Source organism: Nelusetta ayraudi, unplaced genomic scaffold (genome assembly GCF_046127955.1).
Source record: "Nelusetta ayraudi isolate G7.1 ecotype Tasmania unplaced genomic scaffold, CSIRO-AGI_Nayr_v1 ptg000224l, whole genome shotgun sequence".
NCBI classification, from domain to species: domain Eukaryota; kingdom Metazoa; phylum Chordata; class Actinopteri; order Tetraodontiformes; family Monacanthidae; genus Nelusetta; species Nelusetta ayraudi.
The window spans coordinates 15,001-25,000 of NW_027466273.1; the positions used below are offsets into that span (position 1 = coordinate 15,001).

The 10,000-nt window shown below is 53.0% G+C and overlaps 1 protein-coding gene across 1 annotated transcript in view; it reads left to right on the forward strand.

Annotated features, from left to right (window-relative positions):
* Positions 1-10,000, forward strand: part of LOC142881921 (protein kinase C-binding protein NELL2a-like) — a 57,835-nt gene that overhangs the window by 14,267 nt on the left and 33,568 nt on the right. The window contains exon 4 of the mRNA XM_076016378.1: positions 4,934-5,059. Within this exon, the coding sequence (XP_075872493.1) occupies positions 4,934-5,059 (126 nt within the window). The remainder of the gene's footprint in view (positions 1-4,933; positions 5,060-10,000) is intronic.

Consider the following 10,000-nt stretch of genomic DNA (forward strand, 5'->3'; position numbering starts at 1 on the left):
TTGTTTTAGTATTTTAGATTCATTTCTGTAGTGTGTTCTGCGTGTGTTGAGTGGATATCATGAACATCAGTCATGAGCTTTAGCACATCATTTGGTAATAAAATAATATCAGCAACAAAACAGCCGGCTCTTGTTTGTGAGCCGAGCCAAAAGAACTGGTTCTGTGACGAGCCGGACCTCCCATCACTGGACTCAGGTGTCCTGCAGTTCCAGGTGTAATGGAGCCGGCCTGGGATCTCACTCAGTGTTGTTCATTGGTTGCTGAGTTTGGAAAATATTGGTGCGGCTTCGACGGATTGAAGCGGGGAGGATCTCCAAGGTCGAGGATAGAGCCGCTTTTCCCCACATCTCCTCCTCCCTCCCTCCATCCCTCCCTCTCCCCACCCCTCCATCCCTCCGCCCCTCCCTCTCCCCACCCCTCCATCCCTCCGCCCCTCCCTCTCCCCACCCCTCCATCCCTCCATCTCCCCATCCCTCCCCACCCCTCTCCCCATCTCCCCATCCCTCCCTCTCCCCACCCCTCCATCCCTCCACCCCTCCATCTCCCCATCCCTCCCCACCCCTCTCCCCATCTCCCCATCCCTCCCTCTCCCCACCCCTCCACCCCTCCCTCTCCCCACCCCTCCATCCCTCCCTCTCTCCATCCCTCCGCCCCTCCCTCTCCCCACCCCTCCATCCCTCCATCTCCCCATCTCCCCATCCCTCCCCACCCCTGTCCCCATCCCTCCATCCCTCCCTCTCCCCACCCCTCCACCCCTCCCTCTCCCCTCCCTCTCCCCACCCCTCCATCCCTCCATCTCCCCATCTCCCCATCCCTCCCCACCCCTCTCCCCATCTCCCCATCCCTCCCTCTCCCCACCCCTCCACCCCTCCCTCTCCCCACCCCTCCACCCCTCCCTCTCCCCATCCCTCCATCCCTCCCTCTGCCCACCCCTCCCTCTCCCCACCCCTGTCCCCATCCCTCCATCCCTCCCTCTCCCCACCCCTCCACCCCTCCCTCTCCCCATCTCTCCACCCCTCCCTCTCCCCTCCCTCTCCCCACCCCTCCATCCCTCCATCTCCCCATCTCCCCATCCCTCCCCACCCCTGTCCCCATCTCCCCATCCCTCCCTCTCCCCACCCCTCCACCCCTCCCTCTCCCCATCCCTCCATCCCTCCCTCTGCCCACCCCTCCCTCTCCCCACCCCTGTCCCCATCCCTCCATCCCTCCCTCTCCCCACCCCTCCATCCCTCCATCTCCCCATCTCCCCATCCCTCCCCACCCCTGTCCCCATCCCTCCATCCCTCCCTCTCCCCACCCCTCCACCCCTCCCTCTGCCCACCCCTCCCTCTCCCCACCCCTGTCCCCATCCCTCCATCCCTCCTTCTCCCCACCCCTCCACCCCTCCATCTCCCCATCCCTCCCTCTCCCCACCCCTCCACCCCTCCCTCTCCCCATCTCTCCATCCCTCCACCCCTCCATCTCCCCATCCCTCCCTCTCCCCACCCCTCCACCCCTCCCTCTCCCCATCTCTCCATCCCTCCACCCCTCCATCTCCCCATCCCTCCCTCTCCTCACCCCTCCACCCCTCCCTCTCCCCATCCCTCCATCCCTCCTGTAAAACATTGACACAGCCCTCGGCAATGACAGGGCCCGCCTCCGGTCCTCATGACGGGCCAACCAGGGTTCTGGCAGCGCTAATGGAGATGGAGATGCTGGCCGTGTGGGCAGCGCTAGCCGCTATCTTCTCAGCCGCTATCTTCTCAGCACGACGTGTTGTCTTAGCGAGCACGTCGCCGGGAAGGCGGGATGGATGGAGTCCTGCCGTTAATAGGCTCTAAATCAAAGCCCTCCCTCTCCTCCCCCGCCACAGTCGGCCAATCAGAGGGCAGATCAGACGGCGCTCACCTTAAGGCTCGCTATCTCAAGGTTACCGCCGCAACCGCAGACACACGGGAAGGAATTTCATCTCTTTTCATTCAGGTTTTTCCTTTTTTTCCATCTGATTTTCTTTCTCCTGCTTTGTCACTTCAGTCCACGCTCTTTCTTCTTCTGTTCACACCGAGCCTGCCGTCCTGCTCTTTCTCTCCTTCCGACTCAGCAGATGTCTCACGTGTCCGCCGTTGTGATTTGAACTTGGCCAAAGCCAGTTGGGAGAATTTGAGAAGGAAAAAGCATTGTGTGCCGTTCTGTGCTCTCTTGATTCGGCGGCAACTTCTTTCTTTTCTTCCTTTTCTTTTCCCATCAATTCGGAGCAGCCGACACAGGTGGAGAACCTTTGCCCTCGGATCTGTAGGATCCTGTAGGAACCCTGGTGAGGTGAACTCCTCCCATTGCCTCTGAAAGGCGGTGCCGGCCGTTTAATTGCGGCGCCTTTCATTAAAGGAAAGACACGTGCACTCTGTAACAGTGATGGACAATGTTGCCCAGCAGCCTGGAGTCGCCTGTGGTTGCAGCAAGGATAAAAAGCAAAGGAGACGGAAGAGACGTTGAATGGCGCACGGCGAGAGCGCACGGTGAGAGAGCGTGCACGGTGAGAGTGCACGGCTAGAGAGCGTGCACGGCGAGAGCGCACGGCGAGCTCTCTTCCCGCCCCCAAGGACGCGCGCTGATTAAAGGCCAATGCAAATCCTGGCAAATTCAATCACGAGTGCTCTTTGGAACACAAAAAATAGAAGAAGAAGAAGAAGAAGAAGAAGAAGAAGAAGAAGAAGACAAACATTCATGGGCAGAATCTTTTCCTCCCGCCGAGCTGCGGCAGACGCTGAATGCGGCCGATGAATAATGAATTGATAATGTCAAGGACTGCAGCGCTCGTCTCCTCCTGAATAAGATGTGGCCCCTGCTTTTCAGCCACCGTGACCCCCCCCGCCCCCCCCCTCTCCCACAGCGCCTCCTCAGTCTTAGCTCGTCCTTGCCATTCCAATTTATTTATTTCATTTATTTGTTGTGGCGTTGTTGCTTTTGTGTCTGATTGCTTGGGGTTGCATCACGCTGGCGAGAGCGCCTTTGTTTGCTGTTGTTTGTCGTCTTCCCCTCCGCAGCTACGTGGCTACGGCTAATGTGGAGCCTCAATTCAGAGTGGGATGGGGGTGGGTTCGGGTTGGGTTGGGTGGGGCAGGGCAGCGACCTTTAAAAGTGAAAATGATGTCATGTGATTGGTCAAGGAGGCTGCCAGGAAGCCAACAAGAGAAAAGAGACTCAGAGGTTGTGGTGATTGTTGTCTGCTGTCACTTCCTGTGGAAAAGACCCTCAGCTTTATTCTTCTATCAATCACATTGATTGATCCATGACTTTGGAGTCGCACTTTTATTCCTCCTGATGCACATTTGGATCTTCAGTGGTGTCTGGAATTGGAGCTGAGCCGATTGAAAATGTCTTGGTGTGAGGTGCGCAAAAGGGGTCTTTTTTAAAAACGCATTTAGCAATTTTGCAGGGGGGGGGGAAATCCTACTATCTGGACCCCCGCCCACCACCACACAGGATTTCCTCCAGCGGAGGGTGAGCCGGGCGGCTCGGCGGCTGAGCCCGGTGATGGAGGGGAGCTTTGCATGGAATAGATTGAAAATCGAGCGGCGCCGCGTTAAGGGCGCTCCGCCGTTCACCTCCGAAGAGCTCCGCCTTCGACCTCTGTCCGTCCTCTGATGAAGACAAATAGCTCCTCTCTTCCCGGCGGCGGTGGTGGCAGGAAGCCTCAGAGTGGGGGGGCAGGGGGGGAGAGAGATGTTCTTTTCCAAATCATTTACAGTCTTTGGTGTCAGAGACCCGAGTGGAACAAGCCAACATTTAATAAGTAATGTAGATAAAAACCTGTGAGGAACCTGAGGAACCTGAGGAACCTGAGGAACGCTCTCTTTAGAAGCAAAGCTGCTGGAACTTCTCTGGGTTTGGAGGACCACCGGCAGGGTGGGATCTCATCCCCCTCACCCCAGCAGGAAAAGACTAGACTAGACTCATCTTGTCTAGTCATCATGTGGCCATCAATAATCCATCCATCACCAACAATCAGCTGTGTGTGATCATCGTGTCTTCAGCTTGACAACAGAGGGGCAGCCCAGATGTTGGCTCCACTCTGAGACCAACGCTGGTTGGAGAGTCAACTGTGTGCTGTGGATTCACCTGCATCTGTTTCAGTGATTCTCTTAAATCTATCTCCTCTCTGATGCTTCCCATGACTGACTCCTCCTGACTCCTGCTGACTCCTGCTGACTCCTGCTGACTCCTCCTGACTCCTCCTGACTCCTGCTGACTCCTGCTGACTCCTCCTGACTCCTGACTCCTCCTGACTCCTCCTGACTCCTGCTGACTCCTCCTGACTCCTGACTCCTGACTCCTCCTGACTCCTGCTGACTCCTCCTGACTCCTGACTCCTGACTCCTCCTGACTCCTGCTGACTCCTCCTGACTCCTGACTCCTCCTGACTCCTCCTGACTCCTGCTGACTCCTCCTGACTCCTGACTCCTGACTCCTCCTGACTCCTGCTGACTCCTCCTGACTCCTGACTCCTGACTCCTCCTGACTCCTCCTGACTCCTCCTGACTCCTGACTCCTCCTGACTCCTGCTGACTCCTGCTGACTCCTCCTGACTCCTGACTCCTCCTGACTCCTGCTGACTCCTGCTGACTCCTCCTGACTCCTGACTCCTCCTGACTCCTGCTGACTCCTGACTCCTGCTGACTCCTCCTGACTCCTGCTGACTCCTCCTGACTCCTGACTCCTCCTGACTCCTCCTGACTCCTCCTGACTCCTGCTGACTCCTCCTGACTCCTGACTCCTCCTGACTCCTGCTGACTCCTGACTCCTGCTGACTCCTCCTGACTCCTGCTGACTCCTGACTCCTGCTGACTCCTCCTGACTCCTGCTGACTCCTCCTGACTCCTGACTCCTCCTGACTCCTCCTGACTCCTGACTCCTGCTGACTCCTGACTCCTCCTCTCCTTTGCTTCCTTCCAGATATCGACGAGTGTGCCGAGGGGAAGCACTACTGCCGGGAGAACACCATGTGCGTCAACACGCCCGGCTCCTTCATGTGCATCTGCCATACGGGCTTCATCAGGATCGATGACTATTCCTGCACAGGTCAGTCCCCCCCCCCCACGCTGACCTTTTGCTAGGCAGGAATCGAGAAGTCCACAAGTCGATTTTTTTGTTCCCCCCCCCTGATTTTCTCAGTTGTTTTTTTTTCCACAACTCCAGAATGTTGAGTTGTTCTTCATCATGGCCGAGTGCATTTTTGTTGGAAGTGTGTTCATTATTTTTAAACTTGGAGTGGCCCAGTTTGCACCTGTCATGTTTGTCCACTCTGACAGAAGTAGGAGGAAGTCTTTAATATTATGGCAGTCCGATGCCACGTTCGCATCGGAGGCTCGAGGCCCGGCGGGGGCCGGATTTGGCCTGCGGGCCAGAGTTTGGCGTCTATGAGTTAGCTCGACGCCACCTGTGAAGGATGCAATCAGCTGTGACATGCGAGGCCCGTGTAGCTCCGGAGGGTCTGGGCCTCCTGGTCTGCAGGAGTGCTGCCGCTGCTGCCCCCCCCCCCCCCCCCCCCCCTGTCCACATTAAAATCAAACATGCAAGAAATCAATACCTGAGTGCTGGATCATAAGATGCAGCACGTTGTGGGTTTGGCCTTGAAATGATGCAGAGCAGATCTGAGGTCTGTTTGGCCTCCTGAAGCCCCCACAATCTGCAGCTGTTGTCAAAGTGGCTTCTTCAGTGGCGCCTGGTTGAAACTGGACTAGAAGAAGAAGAAGAAGAAGCCTTTATTAACCCTACATTGGGGGGATGTGCATAATTACAGCAACAATAGTGCAAAAGAAGGAAAATGATGTTATTGAAAATGACACTAAAGAAAAACATTTTTAATATAGACCAAGGAAATAAAAGCAAAATATTGACATTATATACAGTTGGATTATGTTATGTACATAGCATCAACAGATAAATTGTTTTATTGCACTTTTCTGAAAAGAGGAAGATTATTATTATTATTATTTTATGATTTTACTGAGTGGAGATGTACGGCCTGATGGCTGTCGGCAGGAATGACCTGCAGTAGCACTCCTTCTTGCACTGAGGGTGCAACATTATCATTTACATGTATGTATGGATGCATGTATGTACGTATGTACCTATGTATGTATATAAGCAGAATAGGAAAGGTTTGCCAGATTTGCATTCTCAAAATGATGAGTAATAAACGGTCCAAACAGGACAGAATCTGGAGCTGAACTGTCCGGTGAGGCTGGGTTAGGACCAGGGTTAGGACCACGGTTAGGTCCAGGTTAGGGTTAGGAACAGGGTTAGGACCAGGGTTAGGGTTAGGGTTAGGGTTAGGACCAGGGTTAGGACCAGGGTTAGGGTTAGGACCAGGTTAGGGTTAGGACCAGGGTTAGGACCATGTTTAGGGTTAGGACCAGGGTTAGGGTTAGGGTTAGGGTTAGGACCAGGGTTAGGACCAGGGTTAGGGTTAGGACCAGGGTTAGGACCAGGGTTAGGGTTAGGACCAGGGTTAGGACCAGGGTTAGGACCAGGGTTAGGGTTAGGGTTAGGGTTAGGACCAGGTTAGGGTTAGGGTTAGGGTTAGGACCAGGTTAGGGTTAGGACCAGGGTTAGGACCAGGGTTAGGACCAGGGTTAGGGTTAGGGTTAACTGAACATTGAGCCATAAAGCCAGTCCAGATGTCCAGATGTCCAGATGTGGTGAACTGTCCCTTTAAGAAAAACCGCAGAGCCACCAGACCACGAAAATGCGTTTCTGTGATGCGATATGAATTAAATATGAATAAAAAGAGACACTTTGCCGTTTGATATCTAAAGTTGAAACTTCATCTTTTTTTAATTTTTTTTATCGAGGCTTTCATCCTTTGAAAACAACTACCAAATGGCAAATTATCGAAAGAGGCCTGGTTTGAAACATTACAGTGACCTCTGTGTGTGTGTGTGTGTGTGTGTGTGTGTGCGTGTGTGTTGCTGTGATGTAGAGAAGAATCTCACCTTGAACGAGAGGAAGTGTGAGACAGTGAGTGGAGGCAGCGAACTCGTCTGTTCATCCAACAGAGTTGAAATCCAACTGGATTCCAGACGCTCAGCAAATCAATCCCACAGAATTCCCACAGAATTCCCGCGACGTGCCGCGCTCTTTGTTCTCCGAGCCCTCCGAGCGCTGTCGTGGCGCCGCCGACCGCCTTCCTCTCAAAGTGAAGCGGCTCTTGTCCGTTTCCTTTCGCTTTCGGGAAGGGAAAAATGAAGCGATTGGCAGTGGTCTTGCATCCCCCCCCCCCCCCCCCCCCCCGCCCACGACCCTGAGCGCTGCTGCGGCGCCGCTTGGGTTCTCAGGAACGAGCCTGAACACAACAGAAACATGTGATTGTTTTGTTCCACTGGGCTCTTGTGTCATCCCGCCTTGTTGTTCCTGTGAACTGGCAGGGCTGTGAACGCCTCCTCCATGGCACAGTCCAGCAGAGTTCTTCAAAGTATCGAAAATCATTCAATGTTTCAATTTTGCTTTGATTGATTTGGAGGCGTGTGGTGTTTTCCCATCACTGTGTGTGTGTGTGTGTGTGTGTGTGTGTGTGTGTGTGTGTGTGTGTGTGTGTGTGTGTGTGTGTGTGTGTGTGTGTTAGTGTGTGTGCCTGCCGTTAGCTTCCATTGCTCTGAAAGGTTTGGAAGAGATTTGTGGATTTGGAATGTTGTCAACAGAGGCCCTGGCCATGTTCAGATGTGCCACTGTTTCCCTCTGCACCGACCCTTTCAATCACGCACTTCCCCCTCTGTCCCACTGAGGGCGCCATCACATACGAGGCAGTTATTATTCATGTCTTGTTTCCTTCCATGTTTTGAGAAAGCAAAGCTTTGTCCTTCATCCTCCTTAGATTCTTCTTCTTCTTCTTCAAAATCATCACTTCTTTATTTTTTCAGTAGAATTACCCCCCCCCCCCTCAAACGAAAGACACTGCAGTTGAACTCCATTGCGTTCACACCACACACACACACACACACACACACACACACACCCCCCCGGCTCCCAGCTGCTCTAAACCTGTGTGCTGCAAAGCGCTGCGCCCGGCGTATTAGAAACATTTCAGTAGCTCGCAAATAGCCGCGGTGCTCCGCTAGCTCGTTAGCCGCAGCATAAATCAGCAGCGCAGCTATTCCCTCTCTCACTCCTCTCACTCCCCGTCCCCGTCTGCTCACTCGCTGTGCCGTGATAAAATAATAGCACAAGGACAGTGGAAGGACAGAGAGGACCTCCAGTTCACTGCGACTCCGCTGCTTTTCTCTCGGCGTCCCAGCGAGGACAATGACTTCACTCTTGTTCTTTTCCTTCTGTAATGTTAAAAAACACAACCACAACAACAACAACAACAACACAAAGAAGCTCAGCCTGCCGCCTCACCGTGTGAGATGGATGGCAAGGCTGAATTTTCATGTATTTACACGAGCCAGCCGGCCAGCAGGCTGCAGGGACTTTTCATTCCCTCTCTGTCTTGTTTGGTTTTTAGAACAATCAGCTCGGCTTTCTGCACTCATGCTTCTTTAGGACCAGATTCCCAGTAGGAACCTCCTGCAGGTGGTTCAGGGGTAGGGCGGCGGCCACCAAGTTCCACTCAGAGTTCCACACATCACATGACATCACATGACATCACATCACATGACATCACATGACATCACATGACATCACATGACATCACATGACATCACATGACATCACATCACATGACATCACATCACATCACATGACATCACATCACATCACATCACATGACATCACATGACATGACATCACATCACATCACATCACATCACATCACATCACATCACATCACATGACATCACATCACATGACATCACATGACATCACATGACATCACATGACATCACATGACATCACATGACATCACATGACATCACATCACATGACATCACATCACATCACATGGCATCACATCACATCACATCACATGACATCACATGACATGACATCACATCACATCACATCACATGACATCACATGACATGACATCACATCACATCACATCACATCACATGGCAGCGCAACGCTAGCAGACTTGATGCTGTGTTTGAGAAAGCAGGTGGCGCTCCAGTTGAACATGTTGTGATTCTGGACTGACCCGTCCCGAGTAGTTCATGCACCACTGCAACCCTGCAGTGCAGTGCAGTGCAGTGCAGTGCAGTGCAGTGCTGTTTACACACCTTCCTGGAAAAAAAGTCTATTTATTGTACTTTTCAAAAATGTCTGGAAAACATCCAGACTTTTCTGCTTCTAACACCTGCAGCGATAAATTCAGCTGGAGGCGGGGCTTTAGCCGCAGTGTCGGAGGCTGCGTTTAAATAAAGTTATTGCCGTGTTTTTTAAACGCAGGGCCGCCCGCGAACCACAAGTCCATAAACAAATGTGAGGCAGTAATCCCTCCGCACACGCACACACACACACACACACACACACACACACACACACACACAGTGTGTGTTTTCACAGTGATGTCTGGCACATCCGGCTCACGGCTCAGCAGTCGCTGCAGCTCCTGGTGTGCGTCTCCTCCGATGAGGCAGCACATCCCCGGCTTTGCTCACTTATTTATTTTTTTATTTTTTTATTTTATTTTTTTAAAAGGGAAAAAGTGATTTGTGGCAAAGGGAAACTAACTGCTGCTGCCTTTGAAGCCTGTAGCTGTCCTCCCGGGGGCCCGGAGCTTCAGCTGAAGCTGTGAAAGACGTGGAAGAACATTTTCTTTCCAATGTCCTGGCTTCACCTGTCCAGGACATCAGGAAGTAGCAAAGCAAAGAGAACCTTCCAACCTGTTGTTGGACTAACTGACTTGTCTTTGATCGGGTGGAGAGAGAGACGGAGGAGTGTGTGCAGTACCCTGCTGGCTGCGTGGTGTGAACGCACCACACTCGTTCCCTCCAACCCTGCCGAGCTGCAGGAACTTTTATTCTTCCGCTCATTTGTCTTTTTCCCAACGTGGGCTCTTTCTCCCAGATTTACAATAAAGAT